Here is a 25,616-nt window from a genome sequence, read left to right as displayed (position 1 = left end):
CTAGTAATTCATGATTTAATCTGTCTATTAGACCGACAACAATTAAATAAATAATTAAAATTTTATAAAAAAATATTAAATCAGTTCAATTTGTTTAACTATAAATTTTTATTCCAATTTTTAATTTGTATGGTTTTAAACAGTTTTTAATTTAATCCTTTTATTTGGATCAATATATTAATCTATACTTAATTTAATTAATCTGACTAACTAATCTAATCGTGTTTCAAATACACTGATTATATTATTAAATTTTGACAAAATCAAATTTAAAAATCAAAATAAATTTAATTATCAAATTCAAATACCAAAACAAAAAAAATACCAAAATGAAGCTAATTAGCAAGTGGTAAAAAATTAAAGGTCGAAGGAAAATATTGATAAAAAATTAAAAAGATTCAAGGAAAGCAAAATCCACGTGGCGCGTTAAACAAGAGGGAGCATAAGAAGGAGTTAGGTCGAGAAGGCAGAGGATCCAAATTTCAAATTCACGAAAGCTGCAGAAGGGTTTAAGAAAAGCCTTGCCCTTTTTCTCCGCCGGAAAACAAAAACAGAAGGGAAACATATGGATAAAATGAAGATCGAAGAGGTTCAATCAACGGCTAAAAAGCAAAGAATCGCGACTCACACTCACATCAAAGGCCTTGGTCTCGATGTACTCTCTCTTTTTTGTTTCCTTTTTTAGCTTAATTGCTTTATGTTCTTGTTTGTTTCTGCAAGTAGTAATGTTGTAGCTGTGACCATTCTGAAGTTTTGTTTTTGTTTTAAGCCATGGGAAGTTCACTTTTTCCTTAAAAAGCTTTCGGGGACTAGGGTTTTAAGCTGAAAGTTTGCTTTTTGTTTAGATTTTTGGTTCTGATTTTGCTATGTTATTATTTTTAAAGTGAATAAAAATATAGTTTACGTTTCATTTAATTTTCAAATTGGAGATGATTATGTGTTCTACATGAATTAAATTGGACTATGGAAATTGGAAAGAATGGCAACGTGTCGAAGGCAAGGGCTGTTATCAAGTTATGAGATATACATATTCCGTACATTGTAAACTTTAATAGATGGGTTTTATCCATGTATTTTGGCTATGAAAAGAAATACACTAATTGGATAACATCCTCTACCATATCTTTCTCTTTTATTCACTTACTGTTTTACTAGCGAAATGCTATCTATATGCCTCTCCTTTTTAACCAAAATTTTACTTTTATGGACTTTTCCTTCTTTTTTTTTGTTGCCAGGCCACTGGAAATGCAATTCCTTTAACTGCAGGTTTTGTGGGGCAAGCAGAGGCAAGAGAAGCTGCTGGTCTTGTAGTGGACATGATAAGGCAGAAGAAGATGGCTGGCCGTGCTCTTCTGTTGGCTGGGCCTCCTGGTACTGGAAAAACAGCGTTGGCACTTGGAATTTCCCAAGAGCTTGGGAGCAAGGTTTTCATTTCTTTTCCCTGTTTTTTCTCTAATCTCCTTCAACATTTTTCATTATTACTTTTCTAGAATTCAAGTTTCTCAGAGGGATTTTCATGTTGGGTATATATGCATTCCTCTTCCTTATTTGCAGGTTCCGTTCTGTCCAATGGTTGGATCTGAAGTATACTCATCAGAAGTAAAGAAAACCGAGGTTTTGATGGAAAACTTCCGACGGGCTATTGGTCTACGTATAAAGGAAAATAAAGAGGTCTATGAAGGAGAGGCAAGTTACAGCTGACTATATCTATTTGTCCCTGGTTTTAGGTGATTGGTTTCTCTATGGATTGTCAGGATAGCTGCAGAGCCTGATGCCTGGTTGGTCTTGTTTCAGGTTACTGAACTCTCTCTTGAAGAAACAGAGAGCGTAACAGGTGGTTATGGTAAAAGCATTAGCCATGTAATTATTGGATTGAAAACTGTTAAAGGGACAAAACAACTGAAGCTAGACCCTACAATTTATGATGCCTTGATTAAGGAAAAGGTAAGGTCGTAAGTTTCTCTGCTTTGTCACTGGGAAAAAATATATATTGTTAAAAGCTTTTGATATTATTGCTTTTTGTAAACTGTATTAGGCACCATATAATGTTAAGTTATTCACCTCCTTCCTCTAGTGACTTTCAAACATTTAGGTCTTATCTGTAAGGGTTTTGCCTTTAGTTTCATATCTAATGAGATTTCTAATATGACTGACAGGTAGCTGTTGGAGATGTTATATATATTGAAGCTAATAGTGGAGCAGTTAAAAGGGTGGGCAGAAGTGATACTTTTGCGACAGAGTTTGACCTTGAAGCAGAAGAGTATGTTCCACTTCCCAAAGGAGAGGTTCACAAAAAGAAGGAGATAGTGCAGGTTTGTCTCCATTGACCTCAGGCTTCTATGCGTTCCCCATGCCACCATGCTGTTGTATATTCCTATTTGCGCTTATGGTTGCTCCTTTCTGCTTATGTTTCCTATATTCATGGGCATGGACAGCCCATGAACATTTGTCTAATTTGGTAAAAGCTTCTGCTTGTAAACATTAAAGGACCAATATTATTTTGTGCATTGTGGTACAAACATTATGAAATCTTCATTGCATTTGAGAAGTGAATATTTGCTTTCTGTATTTTCTCACCAAGGATGTCTGTTATGAACTGTTGATCTGCTTAAGTCTGTAATAACTCGATTAAAAGGAAAGGAAAAAATATTTAAAATTTGATGCCTTCTACATTTGGCTGATTTGTTAAAAAGGTGGTTCTGTCGGGCATCTTTGCCTCTTTTTGGTTCTAAATTTAATTGTTTTGGGACCCATGTTGCAAATCATAAGAAAAATTTCTCTTATATCTTCTTCATCACTAGGATGTAACACTCCATGATCTGGATGCTGCCAATGCACGGCCACAAGGGGGGCAGGACATATTGTCTCTAATGGGGCAGATGATGAAGCCCAGGAAGACTGAAATCACTGACAAATTACGACAAGAAATAAACAAGGTATTATTTTCCAAACAAATTTGAGGTCCATTTTATGACGATTTTTATGGACAATAGGCAGTATTGTTTTACCATTGCTGTGATTTCTCTCACCAATACATTAATAGTATTACTTGGAATCTTCAGTTTAAGAGCCGAAGTCTTAGCAGCTAATCTCTGGTTTAATCCTACTATTAGTATGAATCCTGTTATGATCAGCTCCCTAGAAGCTACCAATATAGTACACGGTTAAACTTTTAGAGTCAGATGGACTTCCTGTTCAATTTGGAAACAGGCTTATGATGTGGGATTGACTTCAACTGCTATGCTCAATTGTTTCTTAGAAAGATGGCATGCCTTTTAATTGAAATAATGTTGTTTGTGACAGGTAGTTAACCGGTATATTGATGAAGGTGTTGCAGAGCTTGTACCAGGAGTTCTATTCATTGATGAGGTCTTGTTCTTTTCTTTAGTTGAGCTGTTTTAGCATACGATATATGTCCTTTAGATGCACGGATGCAATGTATGTTTCTATGCGAATAAGCATGCAAACAAATGTATATCTAAGATACTTCTTAGGTCTTGACCTGTGCACATGCTCAAAGCATTTTACACATCATGCATGTTTATGTTCTCTAAATCATGGTTAGCAGGTGCATATGCTGGACATGGAGTGCTTTTCATACTTGAATCGTGCTTTAGAGAGCTCACTATCTCCAATAGTAATTTTCGCTACAAATAGAGGCATTTGTAATGTAAGGTAAGTGAAATCGATTTTGTCAGAATTTTTGAAATATCGGCAGCTTTTAGAGGGCTAGCTTAGTTTTACATATTGACTTTCCAGGCATGCGATGCAATTTGAGAATCTGAATATATTAGACCTCTTCTGCAAGATGAATTGTAATTATTTTTGTTTTGGGCCTGAGTTATATTTTCTATAAGTTTCACCTGATATCATAAATTCCCATTTCATATCCATTGCTTATTTTGTTCTAGTCTGTGTAAAATGGATGTCTGTTTTGCAGGGGAACTGATATGAATAGTCCTCATGGCATACCTGTTGACTTATTAGACAGATTGGTGATCATCCGTACACAGATTTACGGTCCTTCTGAAATGATACAGGTTAAAGGCCTGTCTGTTTATATGCGCTTTATTGTTAGCATAACATTGTTACTTGTAGCGTGCGTCGGATGACAGTATGACTATATTTTTACTTATTACGGTCTGCAGATTTTAGCAATCCGTGCACAGGTGGAAGAATTGGTCGTGGATGAAGAGAGTCTAGCACTGCTAGGAGAGATTGGACAAAGCACATCATTAAGGTCAGGCTTAAATTCTACCTTGTGCTCTAATATCAGTGGCAGTCCACTATCTTAAGCATATAATTAAATGTTTCTGTTTCTTCAGGCATGCAGTTCAGTTGTTATCACCCGCAAGTATCGTGGCAAAAATGAATGGACGGGACGGCATTTGCAAGGTAATTAAATATAGAATGCAACTGTTCTTCATCTTCATGATTGTTTACAAACTACAGTTACTGGAAGAAATAAATGTGTTTTCATTGACTTATTTATAGGCTGATCTAGAGGAAGTAAGCAAGCTATACATAGATGCCAAGTCTTCTGCAAAAATTCTTCAGGAGCAGCAGGAAAAATACATTTCATAATTATACTAACCTTTTTTTCCTATTGTAGCTTGAATTTTGTTGTGCATTGCCATGTTATTTATATTAGGTTTTTAATATATTTAGAGGATCTTGAGAATTCAAATGTATTGAACACAATTTTCAAATATATTTACTTTTCTTTTAAAAAAATCTATTCTTACTGGTTCAACGCAAGGTATCCACGCTCTCCATTTTATTGAAATGAATTGAAGTTTTCTAATTTTGAAATTGATCTCTTTGTATATGAAGTAGAGTATTAAGGAAAATCAAGAAATATTGTATTTTCGTTAATATTTGTTAAGGTTAATTACATATATAGTCATTTTTTTTTTTAATTTTAGAGATTCAAAATAGAAAGGTTACACTTCATCATGTCAATGTACCAATTTTTTAAATTGGTATAATAATAAATTCAATCTTCAACGATTGTTATAATTTTAAAAAATCAAGCTTCAATATTTAAAAAATAATTTAATTTATCCTATTTTTAAAAAGTTTTAAAAAATATACAAAAATGTACAAATATTTTTAAATTTTTATATTAATATTAAATAAGCTTGGGTGTTTAAATACGATGCGAAGCATATTTATAATACATGTGTTGAATTATTATATAAATAATTATGTGTGCATAGGGAAAAAAAGAAATAACCCCCTTAAATTTTATTGATATTATCTATTTTTATATCCAAGTTGTTCATGTGGTAAGTACACACATACTCACCATTTGACTAGTGTATTTTAAATGTGTCATGTCAAATTCAAACTGACATTTAATATCACGATGACTAAATTAATAGAATGACCTAATAACTCGATTAAAAATCTTAAAATTTAGAAACGAAGTTAAATTTTAACTAATAATTTAGAGATATTTATTACAATTAACCTAAAAATTCATATTTTAAATATATTCTCCAAGTTATATTTAAATTAATATTTAACGTTTAAATTGATTGGTAAGATGATAAAAGAATGTAATACCCATGATTTCACAACCATTTAAGACATATTTAACAAAACCTAGATAAATTCTTAAAAGACATTGATTTGCTGGCATAAAACCATCCATCAGTTACTCCAATTCTAGTAGAAGAAATTTTGGGGGACTACTATGCATAGATTTCTCGATAATTCCAGATAAATAAGGTAAATTAATAAAATAGAAATAATAAAGAAAAAAACATATTTAGGAGAATGACTCTGAAGCTAAAAACAAAAGATATAGAGATGCTAAAAATGGGAAATGAATCAAATACCTATCTGTATATTTACCTATATATTTATGGCGTTGAATTTGAAAGAAGGACAATTTTTCTGTAATTTCGAATATAAATTTGTATGGTCGTCTGTCATTAGAATAAAATGCACATGTTTCACGTCACCAAAAACACGATAAATCATAGAGAAGATGCCAAATTGGTCAAGAGAAATATAATGGCCAAGGTGGTGGTGTTTGTGATTAATTTGTCTGATTTTTCTTAAATGTACAGTATATAGGCCTATCAATAACGAAACCGTTAAAAGTGTACCATACAGATTGGCTACAACCAAAAATTATAAATTTTTAATAAAAGAGGTCATAGTTCCAGAAAGAAAAAAAATAGTTGACATATTTATTTTTATTAATCTTTTAAAGTAATTTGTCATATTATTATCACATTACAATAAGATTCACTAAATTTTGTACAAATCTTAAGAAAATGGTAACTAAAATAATTGTAAGAAGATTATCTAAACTTTTATAATTAGGCGGGGAGTGAAGGAGCAAGCAACACTGGAATTTAGGAAAGATGAAGAAGCATTGTAATAAAATGGTGGCGGTGGGTGGTTTGATGGTGGCTTGTCTGTTAGTGGAAATCAGCTGTGGCGCAGTAGAAGCAGTGAGGGTGCAGGAGCGACGACTAAGCAGTGGGCGCATCCTCGGTTCAACAGACCCCAATACTACGTTCGCCTTCTACAAATTCAGTCTACAATGGCCACCTGCTTCATGTGATTCCAGTTTGAAATGTGTGGGAGATATCCCAGCTGAGTTCACCATCCATGGTTTATGGCCACAACTCAGCAATGACAAAGGAGTACCTGCATACGCAAAGAACAAATCCTGCACCACTTTGACACCCACACGTGCAGATCAACTCCCCGTATGCATCTTCTTCTGTTTTATTTGATTTATAGAACGGATATACTATAGTAGTTTTGCTTATGCCGTATCATCTTGGATTGGTTAATTGAAACTAGGTTATCCTGCAAACCGGGAACCTAGTGCAGCAGCTAATGCAAGCGTGGCCAGACCTAAAGAACACATCATCTCTTAAGACAAGCCAAACATTCTGGAGCAATGAATGGACAAAGCATGGAATGTGTTCTGATTACGGTGACAAACCTCTTGACTACTTCAAAGCTGCCATTAATCTCAGGAATAACTTTGTTCAAGGTCACTTTAATTACTTAATTTATACTTGAACGCTGACCAACATATATACATATACCCCATGAATTAAATCTTGCTGATATATATATATATGGAAATGCGAATGCAATGCAGCATTTAAACTTGAACGCGGAGTGAGTTACAAAGTAGAAGAGATGGTAAAGAAAGTAAAAGCGGCAGTAAATGGAACACCTGAGATTGCATGCCGCACAAAGAAAGGCGGAATGGGAGCAAAGATCTTGCTTGAGCTTCGCTTATGCTATAAAAAAGGAAATCCCACGCCCCAAGGGATTCAAGACTGTAAAGTCTCTTACTCTGGCGTCTGTAAGAGTACCCTTGATGAGCTTACATTACTGTAATCATATATCATATATGATGGATGGGATGTTGAAATAATGTAATCAGTCGTCGCTTCTTCGCTGTTTAGGGATGCTTCCTTTGTTGCATGCAGGCATCTTAATCGATGTAATAAATACTTTTCATCTTTGAATAATGGATGATAAAGCCTACTGAGTATTAACTGTGAGGGCATATATCCAAAACCTCTTACAGTAGTCTTGGCCTTTTGCTCTTTGGATCTTGAGATTATAGTTTTGTTATTGTTATACAAATAATATAAAACATGGCTCGTTGGCTACTAACCTGGCAAGTTCTCTAACAGTTCATCCTTTATAAGTGCCTGTCACTTACATAGTCTCACCTTACTTACCTATAAATTTCTGAGAAATATCTAAAACACTTATAATTAATTCTTAGAGTAAAATATTTCACCACGCATGACACTTAATTACCCTATATTACATCAACCAATCATGTATAAATGTAAATCAACCATTCAAAAAGACACAGAATAAACGCTTCAACATTTTTTTGTTTTATGGTTCATAAAATTGTCTCATAAAAATTGTTCAATAAAATTGTCACTACTAGTACATATTTGGTTTTTTGTGTGAGGGAAAAACTGAAGGGATGCTACTAAAAAGGAAACAAAAGGAAAACGTTAAATTAATTTCCAACTTCTGTAGTTATTAAAATTATTTGTTCCACGCGTGACTTCAATATTGGAAGGGCATAGATAGAGAAACAAAGATGACGCTGAAGATTTTTGAAAAGTTTGACATTGACCCATCTATTATCTCTTGTTAAAACCATAAAATGAAATTACTGGTTGCTACCTTCCGAGAATGTAGTCATGCCCATCACCATTACACCTTCATCAAAAGATGACGGCTCAGTAAGACAAAGGATTTGCAAGCTAGCATAAGCTTTTGTAAAAATAAAATATATTTTTTAATCTCTGATTTCTTTTCTGTTCTCCTACTTTTGCTTTTGAGCATTTCAAAATTCTCATCTAGGATTTTCAGAAAACAAGATAAAATGTCTTTTCTTTTATGGGATTTGAGTGCTGAGAAACTTTAGGCTTTTCTCTTACAGTTTATTATAACGGCTTGTCAATTATCTTCTTTGCTAATGCCAATTTTAATTTTAATAATTGTTGGCCATATGTCTTCACTCTTGATGTTTCCATGGGGAGTAGCCATAAAAATACTTCTTCCAAATCATATATACCTCCCAAGTGTTTGGATCTTTGTTGAAAACCGCACACTGGAAATTAGTTCTAATGACAATTTTGTTTTTCTTCAAATCACTCCAATGATTACCTGAGATGAGTGATAGATTTGTGTTTTTCTTTTTTTATGATTGAGGGGGACCACTCTTTTTCAATTCAAGAAGCACTTCACTTTCTTTCCCTCTTTTTTTTCTTGGTTTAGCAAGAAGACATTGAATAAAGAGTAAATTACCAAATTTATTCCGCGTTAATTTTAAATTAGTGGGCACAAATTAGGGGCAGACCACTACTTTAATTCTTTTACTTTCAGTGCTCGTTGAAGTCAAAAGTTTCATTCAAATTTTTGAAAAGTTTTGGTAAAAATATTAAATCTAAAAAATGAGTATAAGTAAAAAATTAAGTTCGTTTCAAATATGGATTAAGTTTGAGGTGAATATTGAAGGTTTGAACTCGGTTCAACGCACTTTTAAATTTGTTAGATTTTATATTATGTTATTTATATATATATATAGTTTATAACGCATAAAAATTATATGATCAATAATATGTACTACTATAATTTAAACATCCAAAAATGTTAAAATGACTATATAAAAAAATTTAATAAATAAAGCTATATGAAATTATTAAATATTAAATTAAAAATAATATAAATATATTTTAATTTTTAAAAAGAATAATTTAAGCGGGTCTAAAATAGGCTTATATTAACCAATTACAAATACGAGTAAGTTTAGAAAAATTTTAAGCCCATATTTTATGTCAGACTAAGCTTGGATAAGTATAAAGTATATTAATATCATGTCTAAATCCTGCTCGACCTAACCTATAAACATCTCTAATTTGAACCAAAGTAAATTGCATTAATAAAACATTAAAGTTAACATTCAATTAAAAGTTTATTTTACCATTTTTTATAAATTTAAATTTTATTATGCACAATTTATTACATTCATCAATTGTGTATATTCTATTAATAAAATTGTTGATTAAGTTGATATCACAAATTAACTCTACACAAAATTAAGATTAATGACAACACCATGATAAACACTTGTATTCATTTAGTATTATTAGTCTAATATATTTATATGTTTAAGTTTCATTTTACTTATAAATATAATTTAATTTTTTTCATTTTAATATCGTATGTATTTGATGTATTATTATTAATATGTTTCAAATCATAAATTTTATTATTTATTATATGTTATTTTTAAACATATTTTTGTGCTCTAAATACGTGGTTTTTATATGTATACGTGTATGATAAATTTTCTAATAAATAATTATATTATTTAAATAAATATTATAAAAACAATTACATATCTAAATCATATAAAATAAAGAATTGGACTTAGATATATTAACCAATACGTAACGGAATGGCATATCCTTAAAAAAGGAAGTTACTTATATGGATGCATCATTTTTTTTTTAATTCATTGATCAATTTGATAGGCTGGGGACTAGAGGTGATCATGGGCCGGGCCGGGTTCAGACAAAATTTTAGGCCCGTCTACTATGCCCAGGCCCGGCTCGGCCGGAAATATGGGCCTAAAATTTTGCCCAAGTCTGGCCCGAAATAAAATTACTAAGCCCAAGCCCGGCCCGGCCCATATTAATTTTTTTTCTTATTTCATTAAATAAAAAATTTAAAAAATATAATAAATCAAATATATTTAAAAACATAAAAACAAATATTAAAATAAATAAAAATAATACTAAAACAATTCTTAAAATAATACACAAATTAACAATATAATAAAAAATATTTATATTAAAAATTTAAAATAATTAAAAATAAAATAAAAAATATATATTAATATATAATTCGGGCCAGGCCCGGGCTAAAAAATCTTACCCGAGGCCCGGCCCGTTTTCTAAATGGGCCTCATTTTTTTGCCCAAGCCCATTTTTCGGGCCTATATTTTTACCCAAACCCTCCCATTTTTCGGGCAGGCCTTCGAGCCGGGCCGGACCGGACCGTCCAGCCCATGATCAGCTCTACTGAGGACTGAAGTTCAATAAATCCAAATTTAGCCTAACATCTCAATTTCATTAAAGTACAAAGATCAATAAAGTTGGGCAATGACTGAAACGCTCTTTTTGTTCAAATAATAATAAATATGGGTTTCAGCATTAAACAGAATGTGGGCCCAACTTAGTATAACAACAAATTTATTTCTCAATACTTATCGATTTTATTAATTTAATCCTGATTGAAAAACAACAAGTTTAATCCTTATTATTTACATGTTATACCAAATCAGTCATGATTCTAAAAATTAAGAAAATATAAATAAAATCGCAAAAATATTAAAAATATATAGAAAATACTCAAAAAAATTATAAAAATATATTTAAAATTTGTTAAAATTTAATATATTTTCACACATTCCTTCTCCAAAAAAGTCCACACTTTTCCTTCTCATATTTCTCAATCAACTCCAGTTTTTCTTCCTCTTTCTTTTAAATATTTTATGTGCTTATCATAATGAGCTTATATAAGTTTGATTTTAATTTTTCATTTAAATTTTCATTGTCAATTTAGATTATTTACTCAAATAAAAATAATAACAAAATTTCTAAATTTTTAGAATTTGAAAGGCAATTAATTAGATAATGTTGGTAAATATAAAATCAAATTCCACTGCAAATCACTTAAAACAAATACACACCCAGAACAAATGACAAAGATTCAATTTTCCCAATCCAGTTAATAAAAGAATAATATTATCTTATTTACTTTGGCAATCTAACCATCTCACTCCACCATCTTTTTATTCTCATTTCTTATTTTTACTTCTCACCTTTTTGCTCTCATAATTCTCTCCAACCTCAAGCTAAAAAGTTGTAAATTATGAATTAATTCAAACAAATTAGATAGGATATGAGACTTTTTTTTTATTTTTGAAAATTAACTAACTGATTTGAGGAACTAAAATCAAAAGGGGAAAATATAAAAAGAAATATTTGAGGAACGAGGAAGAAAAATTAGCCTTGATTGAGGAAGAAGAAAATGAAAAGTGTGGATTGAAGGTGCTAAAATATATTAAACTTTATTCATCTTTAAATATAATTTATATTTATTTTGTATATTTTATATATTTATAAGTTTTAATAAGTTTGAATTTTTATATTTTAATTCTTTTAAATTTATATTTTTTAAATTTTTAAAATCATGAATAAGTTGGTATAATATGCAAATATTAAGGGTTAATTTTTTTTTTCAAAATTAGGATTAAGCTATTAAAATAGGTAAACATTAGAGGTTAAATTTGTTATTATATTAAGTCACATCAGCATTATCTTTGGTGATCAAACCCATTTTTGAGTAACAAAAATTGACAACTTATTTAATGAGAGTGATTTAAAATTGATAACTTATTTAACAGGAGTGAAAAAATAATAATTTTTTAAATAAATAACCAAAAAAAGAACGCGGATAAACTTGAGTGACTAAACAGATAATGTATCAAAATATATTTTAAAAAATATATATTTTACCTAATTTTTTGCTCGCCTACTAAAATCTAATAATAATTAATAAAAAGTTTTACAAGTGGGCAAATATGGAGCACGCCAATGACAAATGATTATTTAGGTGGTAAAATTTCAGTAATGTAATTACACGTTTCATAACATGAAAACCATTTTTTTATATGTAAAATATCGTAATTAAGATAAAATAAATATGCATATTTGAAGTGCGGAGACGGAATTGCGTCAGATTCACCAAATTTGAAGTCGACAATGGTAGATCCGCTAGAGGCATGTGCAAATATAATACCAGACCAAATGACTAGGCCTGGGCTTGGCATTCATGCCCTAAATATAGTTCAAACTTTTTGCTCATCCCCAACACCTCAAATATATTAAAATCTGTTAGCATTAAATTTTTTTACTGTGGTCTGTTTTCTAAGCCTCCTCCCCAAATGAAAGTTAAATTTTAGAAATTTATATTTTTTAAAAATATAAAATTTTGTTCTTCAGAAGAAAAGAAACAAAAACCTCCAACTATGGTTTGTTAGATGTTAACCTCATGCAACTCACCTGTCTAATACTTGTACACGTGTCAAATCTGTATTGATTAAGTGATACAAGGGTTGGGCTATTGAAGACTTGGAAGTTTATTAAATATTTTTTGTTAGTTTAGGTACAATTTAGGCATTATAAAGGGTACTGTTTTTCACAAAAAAAAGTACTGTTTTTTTAATTAATGTAAAAGTAATAAATTTAATATATAACAGTGGATTTAGTTGGTTGAAACATGATTTTGATCCTTTTTTATTTAAAGAATGTTAAGAGTGAATCCATTTTTTCTCCAATTTTAAAATGATAATTATTAATTTTATACATATTGTAAAGTATTTTAATTTTTTTAAAGGGTCTACAGTTAGCATTTAGGACAAAGTTTGGCCGTTTGCCCATCTTGGGTCTTTTAAAGCACGGAATGTTTTCGAAAGATAAGAGACCACAAAAGCTTCGCTCTGAAAGAGACCCAACCCAATGGCTTCGTCTCTGCCTTCATCTTCCATTGCTAGAGGCGGCAGTGGAATAATCACCACCCTTCATCCAGATATAATCCGAGCTCTCATCCTCACGCGGCTGGATGGTCCCGACCTGGCTTCCACCGCCTGTGTTTCCTCTTATTTACGTTCCCTATCTACAGAAGAAAATCTCTGGCGTGACATTTGTTGTTCCACGTGGCCTTCTCTCGATCACCCACGTCTGAAACAAGTTATCTCCACGTTCCCTTCCGGTTACCGCTCCTTCTTCTCCGAATCATTTCCGTTTCCTAATCTCCAACCACCGAAGCCTAACGTCAGGCGCTCTTTGGCTCTGGCAACAGAATTAATCTCAGCCGTTGATATTTACTATAATGGAAACCCCATTTATTCGAAAGTCGTAGAAATGGAGACGTCCAGCAGCTGGTTCTTGTCTACACCCTTTCGGCTGAATTTGCTTGGCGTGGACAATCCGGCTCCAAGGTCACCGATAAAATACGGTAGTTCTAACGATGACACATGGCTGAAACATTTGGAGGAGAACTTGAGTTTGAGTTGGATCGTTGTGGACCCGACCCGGGAAAAAGCAGTTAATATGTCTAGTAAGAGAGCGGTTTCGGTGGAACGACACTGGCTGACAGGTGATGTACAGGTGCGATATGGGAGGGTGATGGAGGGAGATGAAGGGTGGGGATCGTCGAGAGAGTTGGTGGCGTGTGGGGTAGTGGTCACCTGCGGGGAGAAAGGAGAAGGAGAGGAGATGCACGTGAGGGAAGTGTGTATGAGGATGGAGGATATGGATGGGAAAGGAGTGAATGGGGTGGAGAGTTTGGTAATTTTGGAAAGGGTTATGGGGAGCAGCAGAAGTTGGAAGGGAAAGGGAGAGAAAGAGAAGTACGAAGAGTTCATGGCAAAGAAAAGGGAGAGGAAAGAAAGGAAAACGAGAAAGGATAGAGTTTTGGACTTAATTTGCATCTTCTCGATTTTCGCCGCCTGTGGAGCGTTTTGGTGGTTCATTTTGCCCATGTTACCCTCACTCTTAATAAAATTTGTTTAAGGGTCAAATGGACATGGGCGGTAATTCCATCATTTTATTTTGTTATAATTTGTAAGTATCATACAAATAAGTAATAAAAATATTTTGTAACGCCCCGTATCCGAGACCATCGCCGGAGTCGAACATGAGGTGTTAACGGACTTAATTCATTACTTAAACAGCTCAAACAATTTATTTTTAAAACTTCCAGAGAAGCTGGCAATCTGCGTCACAGTCGATTAAAAATTCATATCTCGAATTACGAAACTCGAAATCCAATTCCGTAAATTTTTCTTAAAACTAGACTCATATATCTATCAACTAATTTTCTTCTAGAATTTTTGGTCAGGCCAACTGGTACAGTTTATTAGTTAAAGTCTCCCCTGTTTCAGGGTTCGACTGCTCTGACCTCTGTATATTACGAATCAGATATCTCTCTGTATAGAATTTCAATGACTAGGAAGTTTGTTTCTCTTAAAACTAGACTAAATAAGGAATCTATACATATAAAGAATGACTTCTAATTATTTTTGTACAATTTATGATGAATTTTTAAATTCAGAACAGGGGATCCAGAAATCGCTCTGGCCCTGTTTCACAAAAATTTAAATATCTCATAAAATATATCTCATTTACCTATTTTGTTTCTTCCATTAGAAAATAGGCCTATTTTGTTTCTTCCATTAGAAAATAGACATAATAATCTTTGATTTCATAACTTATTCATCATTTAATTCCATTTCTACTATTTTTAGTGATATTTCAAATTCACGTCACTGCTACTGTCTGATTCTATTTTGTGCTAATTTTACCTTTTTCATGATTTCCATGGAATAACTAGCATTTAGGCATACATAACACCAAACATGTCTTTGATTAGCCATTCCAATAGCTAATCATTATCAAGCATTTACATATCAATCATTAGCTATATCATAAGATCATACACACAAAATGGCTACGATGCTATACATGCCATACTCAAAATGAAACGTCTAGCTATACCAAAATAATCCTCTTGATAGTGTGCCCGGACCTCCGACGTACTTTACAATCCCTGAGTTAGCTTGACAAAACTATAAAAAGAAGGAAAATAAAGGGGGTAAGCATTAAGCTTAGTAAGTTTGCATGCAAATAAATAACATCATTCATAAGAATCATCTTACTACTTGGCATGATACTACTTAATGCAACTTCATTAATTGTCACAGACATATTTAAAACTTCTTCACTTACTCACTTACTTAAATACTTGCTTACTTCATCAAATTTATTAATACATTTTACTTACCTTTTTCCTTATCAAGCATACATGAACATTATGTACTTACCTTTACTCTTCTAGCATGAACTTGTCTTACCTTTTTAGTATAACTCGTCTTACCTTACCTTACCTTGATATTTTCTTTAAATTTTCTCGTTGAACCACTTGGAATACTAAGGATACACGGGTACCTTACCATTGCCATGACTTGTCATGGTCTTACGTGGTATCCTTTTGAAACTTACCATTGCCATGTCTTGACATGGTCTTACATGGTATCCTTGCCTTATGAATTCACCGATGCCATGCCTTGGCATGGTCTTACATGGGACCTTTGCCTTATAGTAACTTATCAATGCCATGTATAACAGCTTAATTTTTAGTAGTGTCAGAACAGTGGTTCGAGATCACTAAATTTGACAAATGAGTAGGAAATATTATTAATTTAGTGAGTATAAGTTAAATGTGAAGTTAGGAAAAATTTTGAAATAGTGAAATGTGCTAATATATATTAAAATAATTAAAATTGAAAACGAGGTATTGAGACCTCGGGAATTTTAAATCGAGCCATAAATATTTTGATAAATATTTGTGGAGTGTTAATAAGTTAGTATTAAAGTTTCGTCAAGAAATTTTAAAGTACTGATAGCTAATTGAACAAAAAGGACTAAATTGTATCAAATGCAAAATTGTGGGAAATGATGAAATAGCTTAAATGATAAAAGAAAGAGGGTTTAAAAGGCAAATAGACCCAAGGTCTATTTGGGCTGGACGACAAGAGCATGAAATCACCAAGAAAATAAGGGGAATTAAGGGAAAAATTAGAAAATTGCAAAATTTACTTAATAAAGCTAGGACTAGAGTGGAATTATCTAGATTTCTCTTTATTTTTCTGCATTCTCATCAGAAAAACACCATGGAAGAGTTCCCTTAAGCTGGTTTTTCATATTTTTACTGCAAGTAAGTTCAATTCTTGATTATTTCTTGAAATTTTTGTGTTTTTGTGACTTTTACAACTAGGTCCATTTGTTGAATTCATTAGTTCTTGATTCTATGAAAGAAATTGAAAGTTTCTATGAATATGTGCTGGAAGTATATGATGATTTGATATAGAATTAGAGCTTTAAATTGTTTATATGCTGATTTTATTGAAAGGATTGAATAGAAAGTGAATGTTTGGGACCTAAATTGTAAAAGAGTTTGAAGTTAGAGTTTTATGTGGAAATTCTGAATTTCAATAGTTATGAAATAACTTATAATGTCTAGGAAAAGTATTAATTGAGAAAATTAGTTTAATTGAGGGGTTAATTAGGTAAGGACTGAATTGTATGAACTGTGAAATTTGGGGCAAAATGAAAATCAACATTTTGCACTAAAACAATTTTGGACAGCAGCAATAGTCTAACTTTCAAAAATCTCCAAAAATTGTAGAAATATAATTATAGGATGAATAAAAAATGAAATTAAAGCTTATTGAGTCTAGTTTCTTATAGAAGAAACGGTGTAGGCAATGGAGTTGTAAATCATGAGATATAATAAGTTTTGTGAGACGATATCAGAATGATTTCAGGTTCCCCTGTTCTGACTTTGGAAAATCATCAAAAATTGGATAAAAATAATTAAGGGATTAAATTTATATGTTTAAAATCCTTAAAGAGTCTATTTTTAAAAGAAATAAGCGGGAGTATTATCCGAATCTCATACGATGAGATAATTAATTCTTAGTGAAGAAGAGTCGGAACTGTCAGAAAGCAGAACAGGGGCAACTTTAAAGAATAAAATGTACTTATTGGATAAACTAAAAATTCTGAAAATTTTATGGTAATAAGATAAGTAAGTCTAGTTTTAGGGAAAATTAGCGGATCTTAATTTCGAGTTCTGTAGCTTAAGATATAAATAATTTAGTGACTATGACGCAAATGGACAGTTTTGAATATACATAAGTAAATAGTGAAATTATTGATAATGTTACTTGTTGCATGTTATATAAATTAAGGATGTGGAATGGAGAAGAGGAGGAGGAAAATATGTATGAATATTCAGCTGGCATGGCTAATTTGTATGTTTTAGGCTCATGGACTAAATTGAATAAAAGTAAAATTTTATAGGCAATTGTGTAAAAAAAGTTAGAAATGACCAATTTGCATGAAATGGATTATTTTATTATTTAAATTACAAAATTGAATGAAATTATTAATTTAGCTCAAGATCAGGGAAAAACATGTTTTAAGGATTGAATTGAAAAGTGTTGAAATTATGGAAAATTCTGAAATTTTATAGAATTCATAGGTTGTTATCAATTTGTGTGAGAATAACAGCTGGAAATAAGAATTAAATTGCAATAATTTTATTTTATTTTAACCTAAGGATGAAATCGTCATTAATTAAAAGTTTAGAGGTAAAATGGTAATTTTGTTTAGAGCATTAGTTGAATGTATTATAACATGAAATAAATGAAAACGACGATCAAATTTCTTTATAAAGATCCGGATGACTTGAATACGAGACTTGAACGTGGAAAAGAAAAGATATCGGATTAATAAAATATCTAATAAATGAATCGGTAACTCCGGTAATGCTCCGTAACTCTATTCCGGTGACAGATTCGGGTTAGGGGCGTTACACCATGTCTTGACATGGTCTTACATGATTTCCTTGCCTTAGAAACCTTACCAATTGCCATACCTTAGCATGGTCTTACATGGTATCCTTGAACCCTAATGTCATGACATTTGTATCCTACACATTCCTAAGGTTCAACCGGGACTTTCTGAAATTTCTTCTCCGTCAATTCATGCTTAAGTCTTCTTTGAATAATTTCATAAAATAAATTTACACATGCTGGAAATTAACAACATTAACATAAAATAATAGAATATTGCATTTATTTACCGCAAACTTACCTCGAAACAAAATACGATCAATTATATCGATTTAGTCCACTATCTTTTTCTTTCCTTGGTCTAACTCCGGATTTTGTTCTTCTTGATCTATAATAAAAAAATTAGCTTATTTAATACTCACATTTATTAAAACAGTCCTTGACCTAAACTTTGGCAAAATTACATTTTTACCCCTAAACTTTCACATATTTTCACTTTTTCCCTAAGGCTCGTAATTTAAACTTCATCCTATATTATTATGTTTTATGACATACTGATCATTTTTCCGTTCTATGACAACATCAAATTCACACTCTAACATGTACTTATGACTATTAGGTATTTTTACCGATTAAGCCATTTTACTCGTTTTCACTTAAAACCGAGTAGCACAAGTTCTCTAACATAATTTAAAACCTTATATTCTATCATAAAACACCAAAATACACAAATTTCACCTATGGGTATTTTTCCAAATATGAACCCTAGGTTGAATTATTGCTAGAATAAGCTTAATCAAGTTATCGGGACTCAAAAAACGTAAAGATCATTAAAAACGGGGCTTGGAATCACTTACTATGGAGCTTGAAAGCTTGAAACAAACCCTAGATATGGAGAACCGTTGAAATTTCGGCCTAATGAAGAAGATGGACAAAAATTGGCTTTTAATTTTGTTTTTAATTCATTTTAATAACTAAATGACCAAAATGCCCTTACTACTAAACTTTCCAAAAATTCCATCCATGTCCAATTTTTGTCCATAGACTTAGAAATTGGTCAAATTTCTATTTAAGACCTCCTCATTAATATTCCAAAGCAATTTCATACTAAAAACTTCTAGAATGCAAGTTTTGCAAATTATTCGATTTAGTCCCTAATCTCAACTTAAGCACTTTATGCATAGAATTTCATCACGAAATTTTCACACAATCATGCAATCATATCATGAACCTCAAAATAATAATAAAATAAAATTTTCTACCTCAGATTTGTGGTTTCGCAACCACTGTTCTGTTTAGGCCCTATTTCGGAATGTTACATATTTAGAGTCTAGATAATTATTGTTATGAGTAAGCGGCTCAAATAACCTTAATAAGCTAATCCAGTAGGAGAGTAATGTTACATTGTACTTTGTAAAGAGCAAAAGAACTAACAGTTCGGGAAATTACCATCGAGTCCCACTTTGGCAAAGGCATCGGTTGTATTGTTGGTTCCCCTATTAATGTGGAATAAATTACTTTTATTTGAATTTTACTTGACTCGATCCTCATCCATTATCTTTGGTGGAATTTGACACAATGGTCCAATGGGACATTTTTTCTTTTCTTCTAGGGTTCTTTTTTTTTTAAACAAAAATATTTTGACACTTTAATTATGAGAAAAAACAATGATATCGTAAAGTTTTCTTTTTTGTATTTTTAAGTAACTACCGCCATCGATATATATGTTAAAAATAGGATAAATTAATTAGTTCGACTGGGCACACCAAATCCTACTATAAAAATTTTTTTGACCAAGCCAAACTTCTCCACCAATCAAAATTTTCTTTCATTTTTCTTTTTTGTTTTATTTTGGGTCATATTTCATCATTCATCTTCTTATTTCCTTAACCAATTCCCCCCTCCCTGCTTCTAACACCCAGAAAATTTCAAATCCCAAAAAATCTAAAATTTATTAAAAAAGCTTATTAAAACATAAAATTTTCAAATCCCAAAATAAAATACAACCAACATGCTAAATGATATATAAATCATGTGTTAAACAGTAACAAGAAGCTTGAGGGACATGAGTGCTTTCTCAATTCTCTCAAAAGCAGCTTAAGCAATATAAAGGAGAAAAAATAAAATAAAATAAAAATAAAAGCCTCGAAGAACGGTGAAAGTAATTTTCGCAAACAAACCCCTATAATAAAATAAAAGTGTCTTTATACCAAAGCTTGACTAATTGATAGTGTGTTGCTTCTCCAACCGTCTTCCAATCCTTATGAGTCCTCGAGCTCTGTAAAACAAGGAAAAGAGAGGGGGTAAGCATTTTCATGCTTAGTAAGCTCGAATAACCGGAAAGTAAACTTGCCGAGTAATTAGCATACATCCATACTTAATTCATGAAATAATTCATTATGAAATGAGTTCCTATCACATGCACTCAATCAATGAGTTAGTCACATAATCATGTATCATGTAATTTAACTAGATGAGCTCATCATTCAACATTTCGTTCATATATGTATATCCCATGTTAATCTCATTGAGTTTCTAGGAAATCTCGATGGAATACGCATTATCCGTCAACTCATACGAATGATCATTCCATGTAAAATTTCATCCATGCAAGCCCATTTTTGTCCAAAAATTTAGAATTTGAGCAAATTACTCTCCAAGACCTTCTAATTCATAACCTAAAGCTAATTCATACAAATTGCTTCTAGAATCCAAGTTTTTCAATTTATTCAATTTAGTCCCTAATTTTCAATTGGACACCTTATACTTAGAATTTCTTCGTGAAACTTTAACACATGCATATACTCATATTCTAGGCCTCATAATAATCATAAAATAAATATTTTGATGTTGAATTTGTGGTCTCGAAACCACTATTTCGACTAGGCCCTATTTCGGGATGTTACAATGCTAATTTAAAAGTTATTTACTTTTAGAATAAAAATTTATGAATCTAATTAAGTCTAAAATTCAATTACTCAATTTAAAGTGGTTAAATTATTTACTTTAATAGAAATTAAACCATATATGTTCATTCAGTTACTTAATAGATATATTGAATTAAAAATTTATCATTATAAATTAATACTTTTTTATCTATTAGGGTTACATAGATAAACTAATAGAAAATTATAGTCGCCATCTTTAAAGAAGATCTCAATACAGAAAAATCAATTTATCTTGGTGTTTTAATTCATCAAATTTAATGGTTAACTATAATTCTACCTCAGATAATTTTATGTATTAATGAAAAACATATCACTCTAATGATTCTAGAATTATTTCTTATATAATATCATGTTTTGGTTTATTGAATTTTTACCATTTATGTGTTAAAGTTTTATTCATGCTATTACTATGCTATATTTTAACAATTTTTTTATGTTGATATTTAAGTCATGTTTATTTATTAATGAAATAAGTATATATAGTGAGGTTTTTTAAATTTTATAAATAGATTAAGAACGTGACATGTATCTTATAAAATAAAACTAAACATTTATAACATTTTCAATCCTGGTCTACAATCTCCAAAAAAAATGTGGAAAATTTAATCACCCATTAAATAAATTAAAAAAAATTATTAATTGTTTTTATTTAGGTTTAAACGTATTTAATTAGCACCTCCATTAGTGTGTTGATTTAGGGTCTATATTCGATTCATTTGGGAAAAATGTTTTAATTTTGATTTTGCTTTTAAATGGTGCCTATAAAAAATTAAAATGTGTATTTACGTATACTAATCAATTTAGTATCCATCCTCGATTTACCTAAGTCATTTTAATTTTAAACAATTATCATAACTTCAATTTCATAATTAATAAACTAAAATTTTCATTAAATTTAAAAGTAAAACTTTTAGGTAATTAATTATTATTTAACAAAATTAATTCAATATTGATATTATTTAATTAATTAAAACTTAATTGAAATAAATTAGACACGGGGTTTTAATTGCAAGACGTGGGCTAATGGTTGTATGTGATTATAACTCCGCCTTCCTTATGTACCCGGGAAAAGAGTCGGCCGAATTAATTAGTTTTCTGCCCGCTATTTTGCCTGTGTTAGTCTACCTTCGCTGTCGCCATTTCCCAACCTTACACGGAATTATTTACGTTTATTTTTGTGTTGTTATTATAAATCGGCATTTGAATCATATATATATTTTAATTTATTTTGGTATGTCAATTTTTTTGTCATAAATAATATTTAAATTTTTTTTCTTTAACTGATATTTCCGTGAGTCAAATAGTTAAATTCATTTTTTTCTTGTTTTAGTTCCTATTTTTTTTATCACAAGTAATACTTAAACGATTGTTTTGTTATCTATTTTACAAAAAAATGTTATATTCGTTAAAAATATTCTAACAAATAATAATTTACCACATCATATAAACTTAAATAATAATATTTTTAATTATTTTTTATATTTTTTAACATTATTTCTCTCTTTATTTTTTTTTCTATTTTTTTTTATAAATATGTCAATACAAACGATGCTTGAAATTCACCATATTAAGATTGAGATGATGGTAATAATTTTGTTTGTGAACTTCATCTCTTGCTTGCTTGCTCGACATGATGAGATCAAAAAAGTTATTTTCTCAATTAGAATTGATGTTTTCAGAATCAGATCGAAACAACCAATTAGATTGGTAGGGATACTGATCTAGAGATAGTTGTTTAACCAGTTCACCCATAAACTAACATAGACCAACTGAACCAAACTAAAAAAAATTAATTGGAATAAATTTTCTATTTTTTAAATATATATTTTTTATTTTTATAAATTTTTAATAATTTATTTAATTGAACCGGAAGAACCATGGGTTACAAGAATTGAGGCAATTCATGTGAGTCAAATGAGCTCCATTTAATAAATTGACCTCTATGAAATGTTTTGTGCGCAATAGTCACAAGTTTTAATCCGCGACCCGTGACACAAACACTTTGAAATACATTTATCTTTCTGTTTAATGATCGAAAAAGGGTTATGAGTAGTCCTATATCCCATGCATCAAACTTTAATCAATAATAAAATTATATATGTAATTAAAACTAATAAATTACAATTTTTTAAGTTGAAAATTTAAATTTATTAAATAATAATTCTAGAAGAAAAAATAAACTAACATTTAGTTTTTTAATTTAGTAATTTTTTCAGTTTGATTTTTTTTGTTCCTTTTTAAAATTGGTCTTTAAATCTAGATTATTAAATGTAACATTTTGAAATCGTGTTGTATCATTACTCAAAAGGTTTAAAATTTTAAATAATTTATTGGTTTTTAAGATTTAATATATATTAAAAAAATTCTGGTAATAACTTAAATAATTTCAGTGACAGGTTTAATGAAATGAGTTAAAAAAGAAAAAAAAAACTCTCAAAATTTAAAACGATGATAGAAACAAATTTAGAAATCAGAAAAAGTAGTAAAATGAATGAGTAAATGATAGACTATAGAAAAAAAGAAAAGAAAAATCCGAAAGTAAATATATGGCATAAGAAAATTGATAGGAATATCAAAGCGAAATCCATTTCATGGTATTTTCATGAGCCAACAAAGCAATGGCAGACCCCACTTTATCCACTCAACTCCAACGTGTCTCTAAACTATTGACCAATATCTCATCCACGCAATCTTCTTGCTTTCCATAAAGAAAAATCTTCGTCTCTCATTTCAAGCACACAAGTCTAGCCACCCACCAATCTGTCATTATCCCTCAACCATACGCCAAAATATGGCAGCCACTTTTGTAAGCCCATCAACCGTCGTTGGTCTCGGTGGCACCGCCACCTGTATGTCATCCCCGCCGATGAAAACCCGCCTCTCTTCAGGTTCGTACCCACCTTCGCTTAGGCTGTAAAACGCACATTACGAGTTAGCATGTACGAAATTAATTGACATTTTTAACACTAAACATGCATATTTAGAGAAACCGTTTTGATTTAGTGAATTACGTACCTTGCAGGGTTTCTGAAATCTGGGGTGACGGCTAGGAACCCTTTGAGGCTGGCTGGTGCTTGTGGGGGCAAGTTTACTTGGTAAGTAATTTTGGTTAGTTTTGGATTATTTAATTAAAATTAATGGTGGTAATTTGATGTTTAAACATGGGGGAAGCTTCGAGAGAGACTGGCTACGAAGGGACTTTAACGTGATAGGATTTGGACTGATTGGGTGGATAGCACCATCTAGCATACCGGCCATCGATGGGAAGAGCTTGACTGGCCTTTTCTTTGAAAGCATTGGAACTGAGCTCGCTCACTTCCCTACACCTCCGCCACTTACCTCTCAATTCTGGTAACCATCACTAATTACTTTATTATTATTTTTTATCTCCCTCACCTCGATAATATTAGACACGAAAAAAATATAGTATAAAAATAATTAAAGTGCCATATAACATTACAAAAATATGTTAATATATATAAATTATTAGCTTGTAAAAGATTATATAAATAAGTGAATTCTTGCTACAAAATATTTTAATGGGCTTTCTACGGATGGGTTTTCTATTAATAGTTAGATCTTATTTAAGCCCAATTCTAACCCATAAGTAAAATAGTTAATACCCAAATGCATAGTTTTGTCGAATTTTAAAGCCCAACCTGGTAGCTCAGTGTAGCAATATTATAAAATAAAATAAAATTTGTTGGCAGGAAAACCATCCCACAACCAGATTCAAAAACAAAATACGCAATGATCTGTTTTTATATAATATACTTTTATGAGTAAAATTAACAAATGTTCATATGTTGGGGTTTTGATCAAATGAGCAGGTTGTGGTTGGTATTATGGCACCTAGGACTGTTCATCACTCTTACTTTTGGACAAATTGGGTTCAAAGGAAGGAATGAGGATTACTTCAAATACTAATCTCCTTCTTCTTTATCTTTATTTGTAATCTTTTCTTAAATCATATTTTGTGGGTTCTTTTTTCCTTTTGAATCTCCCCTTCCCCTCTCTTTCTTTAAAACAATTGTTCTCTTTGCCTTCCTTTCCATTGTGTAAACTTATATTAATCTCAACCCAAGTCTTAACTACTTTTTTTTTTTTTTTTTACCTTTTATGGTTGGATTTGATTTTACTGACATCCTCCAAAACACATTTTAATGTCAATTTCAAAATGATTTATTTTTTTCATGTTCATCATTTTAATTCATCATGATATTAAAATGTATTAATTCATCATTTATGTATATATATAAATTTTATTAATAAGTGTCTTAGAGATATGTTTCTAAAATTATTCCGCACAATGTACATTTATATCCAAAGTATTATTTAAAAGAAATGAAAAATTATCAATGATTTTATTTAATAAACTATTATTGTTAGTATGATATTGGAATAAATATCAAATTCATACATAAATTTTGTTTTATTATGCATTTTGATATATGAACTTTGATTCTGGGCAATTATATGCACGAGAGTTGAATTGCGGTTCATACACATATATGAAACTTTAATTTTGATTTAATTGTACACATTCAAATAAATAGATACATACATTTATTTTTATATTAAGTTAATATAATAGTTCGTGTATACAAAGTGGTGTTAATTTAATAATGTTATAAGTGATTTTTAAAAATTGAATCAAATAATAATTT

General features: G+C 30.7%; 4 protein-coding genes across 4 annotated transcripts; all 4 read left to right on the top strand.

The window, feature by feature from the left end:
* The first annotated feature begins 460 nt into the window (after window positions 1-460).
* On the top strand, window positions 461-4,811 carry LOC107959211 (ruvB-like protein 1). Its single transcript, XM_016895207.2, has 12 exons — window positions 461-655; window positions 1,236-1,424; window positions 1,555-1,686; window positions 1,795-1,944; window positions 2,157-2,312; window positions 2,802-2,936; window positions 3,304-3,369; window positions 3,569-3,675; window positions 3,941-4,040; window positions 4,149-4,240; window positions 4,326-4,395; window positions 4,495-4,811. Exons 1-12 carry the CDS (start codon window positions 566-568, stop codon window positions 4,582-4,584), a joined length of 1,377 nt encoding a protein of 458 aa, XP_016750696.1. The 5' UTR covers window positions 461-565; the 3' UTR covers window positions 4,585-4,811.
* Window positions 4,812-6,398: 1,587 nt separating this feature from the next.
* LOC107960839 (ribonuclease 1) lies at window positions 6,399-7,377 on the top strand. Its single transcript, XM_016897107.1, has 3 exons — window positions 6,399-6,728; window positions 6,826-7,021; window positions 7,133-7,377. Exons 1-3 carry the CDS (start codon window positions 6,399-6,401, stop codon window positions 7,375-7,377), a joined length of 771 nt encoding a protein of 256 aa, XP_016752596.1.
* A 5,723-nt stretch (window positions 7,378-13,100) lies between these two features.
* Window positions 13,101-14,156, top strand: LOC107959212 (F-box protein At2g27310). Its single transcript, XM_016895208.2, has one exon. It carries the CDS (start codon window positions 13,101-13,103, stop codon window positions 14,154-14,156), a length of 1,056 nt encoding a protein of 351 aa, XP_016750697.1.
* Window positions 14,157-23,426: 9,270 nt separating this feature from the next.
* Window positions 23,427-25,043, top strand: LOC107960840 (photosystem I subunit O). Its single transcript, XM_016897108.2, has 4 exons — window positions 23,427-23,837; window positions 23,972-24,044; window positions 24,121-24,300; window positions 24,780-25,043. The coding sequence occupies exons 1-4, from the start codon at window positions 23,741-23,743 to the stop codon at window positions 24,874-24,876; spliced, it is 447 nt and encodes a 148-aa protein (XP_016752597.2). The 5' UTR covers window positions 23,427-23,740; the 3' UTR covers window positions 24,877-25,043.
* The last annotated feature ends 573 nt before the right edge of the window (window positions 25,044-25,616 follow it).

The sequence above is a fragment of the Gossypium hirsutum genome, chromosome A05 (assembly GCF_007990345.1).
Source record: "Gossypium hirsutum isolate 1008001.06 chromosome A05, Gossypium_hirsutum_v2.1, whole genome shotgun sequence".
In the NCBI taxonomy this organism is placed as follows: Eukaryota; Viridiplantae; Streptophyta; class Magnoliopsida; order Malvales; family Malvaceae; genus Gossypium; species Gossypium hirsutum.
The sequence above is the reverse complement of the archived record's forward strand: the minus strand, read 5'-3'. Positions and strand labels throughout refer to the sequence as shown.

Bases quoted from the DNA above. Each gene is read 5' to 3' on its own strand.
- LOC107960840 (XM_016897108.2), top strand. From the start codon at position 23,741: ATGGCAGCCACTTTTGTAAGCCCATCAACCGTCGTTGGTCTCGGTGGC. The intron at 24,045-24,120 runs GTAAGTAATTTT...ACATGGGGGAAG, and splicing joins TGTGGGGGCAAGTTTACTTG to CTTCGAGAGAGACTGGCTAC. The intron at 24,301-24,779 runs GTAACCATCACT...TCAAATGAGCAG, and splicing joins CCACTTACCTCTCAATTCTG to GTTGTGGTTGGTATTATGGC.
- LOC107960839 (XM_016897107.1), top strand. From the start codon at position 6,399: ATGGTGGCGGTGGGTGGTTTGATGGTGGCTTGTCTGTTAGTGGAAATC. The intron at 6,729-6,825 runs GTATGCATCTTC...AATTGAAACTAG, and splicing joins CACGTGCAGATCAACTCCCC to GTTATCCTGCAAACCGGGAA. The intron at 7,022-7,132 runs GTCACTTTAATT...AATGCAATGCAG, and splicing joins CAGGAATAACTTTGTTCAAG to CATTTAAACTTGAACGCGGA.
- LOC107959212 (XM_016895208.2), top strand. From the start codon at position 13,101: ATGGCTTCGTCTCTGCCTTCATCTTCCATTGCTAGAGGCGGCAGTGGA.
- LOC107959211 (XM_016895207.2), top strand. From the start codon at position 566: ATGGATAAAATGAAGATCGAAGAGGTTCAATCAACGGCTAAAAAGCAA. The intron at 1,425-1,554 runs GTTTTCATTTCT...CCTTATTTGCAG, and splicing joins CCCAAGAGCTTGGGAGCAAG to GTTCCGTTCTGTCCAATGGT. The intron at 4,241-4,325 runs GTCAGGCTTAAA...CTGTTTCTTCAG, and splicing joins GGACAAAGCACATCATTAAG to GCATGCAGTTCAGTTGTTAT.